This window comes from Musa acuminata, chromosome BXJ2-8 (assembly GCF_036884655.1).
Source record: "Musa acuminata AAA Group cultivar baxijiao chromosome BXJ2-8, Cavendish_Baxijiao_AAA, whole genome shotgun sequence".
Classification (NCBI taxonomy): Eukaryota; Viridiplantae; Streptophyta; class Magnoliopsida; order Zingiberales; family Musaceae; genus Musa; species Musa acuminata.
The window spans coordinates 33,213,432-33,215,000 of NC_088345.1; the positions used below are offsets into that span (position 1 = coordinate 33,213,432).

The 1,569-nt window shown below is 37.5% G+C and overlaps 1 protein-coding gene across 1 annotated transcript in view; it reads right to left on the minus strand.

Moving 5' to 3' along the window:
- Window positions 1-1,152: 1,152 nt before the first annotated feature.
- The window catches only part of LOC135618192 (cell number regulator 2-like), a 978-nt gene continuing 561 nt past the window's right edge, over window positions 1,153-1,569 (minus strand). Inside the window, exons 3-4 of the mRNA XM_065119053.1 lie at window positions 1,474-1,569; window positions 1,153-1,390 (exon numbers count right to left, since the gene is read on the minus strand). The exon at window positions 1,474-1,569 is cut by the window's right edge and continues 120 nt beyond it. Coding sequence (XP_064975125.1) covers window positions 1,317-1,390; window positions 1,474-1,569 — 170 coding nt within the window. The 3' untranslated portion in view covers window positions 1,153-1,316. The remainder of the gene's footprint in view (window positions 1,391-1,473) is intronic.

The following is a 1,569-nucleotide window of genomic DNA, read 5'->3' on the forward strand; positions in this document are numbered from 1 at the left end:
AGGCGATGGAACCGCCAAACCCCGGAATTCCGAGAAATGACAGTTTTGAGCTCGGAATTCAAACTGGATTGGGGCCTATAAATACCCCACCCTTCCAGCAATGAAAGGGCACCGAAAATCCAATCTTACTCTATGATTTTTAGAGTTCAAAAGTGTTATAAAGGCTAGAAGTTCTCCTCCCTCTTTTCTTCCAAGTTTTGATCTTTCAAGAGAGGAGAGAAATTCTGTAAGGGTTGTCTCTTATGCTCGTCAAAAGGAGTGAAACTATAAAAGGGTGGTTGGCCTTCGCCTATTGAAGGAAGGCCTCTAGTGGACGTCGGTAACCTCATCAGAGGAGGAAGCAAAAGTGGATGTAGGTCAAGATTGACCGAACCACTCTAAATCTCGGTTTGCATTTACTTTATGTTCTCTATCTTAACTGCAAACTACCTCTAAAGCTTTACTTTAACTGCACTTCGCCTAATCTAAGTTAAAGCAACTTCCGAATCGGCTTTCATACTGAAATCGCTTTTATCATACGAACGTCGTATTTCGGTTTGTAATTACATTCTATTCTCTATCTTAACTGCAAACTGCCTCTATATCTTTACTTTAACTGCATCTTGCTTGATCACAAGTTAAAGTGATTTCTGAATCGGCTTTCTTACCAAAATCTTTTTTATCGTACGAACATCGTTTTAAATCATCGAAAGTCAAATTTACCCATGTAAATAAATATTAGACCTCTTTATAAAAACGTCATTGTATTGAAATGCAGATAAGGAGAAGTAATGCTTGTATGTTTAAGTCTTTTATTGTACACAGCAATTTATACAGGTTGCAAGACCTTTGAAGGTCCTAAATCAAATGTAATTACAATAATCTTTCTTACAATCTTAGATGTTATACATTAGGTCAAATATTATTATAAGTGTAACTTCCTTAGTTGAATAACCAATCATTTTATTTTTATAGTTGTGACTTCCATTAAATGTTGGGATCACAATCACTCATTAAATTCCACAAGATTGGAATTTCACTATGAATACTAATTTTGAAACGATGTCAAGTAGTTAATACGATAGTGACTTTGTCAAGAAATCTATGAGTTGATCGATACTATGTACATGATTTACATGAAATTTCTTCCGACAAATCTGATTATAAGCAAAATGAAGACCGATGACTATATGCTTTATTCTTGAGTGGAAGACTGTGTCAACATAGAGGTAAGTAGCAACGATACTGTCGCAATACATTTCACACGATCCTAAATCCATATGTTTTATTCCTCGTGCCAATATATATATATATATATATAGTGCATCATATATATATCAACGACTCATATCTTGTACCGGCGGTGGTAAGGTTGCAATTTGTCCCTGCCTCTCCATGTTTGCAGTCCAACCTGGAAAACAGCATGGTAATTATAGTTCAACCCTAGAAGGAGAGAGAGAGAGAGAGAGAGAGAGAGAGAGAGAGAGAGAGAACCTATGTTCATATCGAAGCCGCGTCGCTTGAGCTCTCGGTACATCTGGCAGAGAGAGCACAGCTCGCAGAAGCAACAGTGGACGAGGCAGTCGGCGC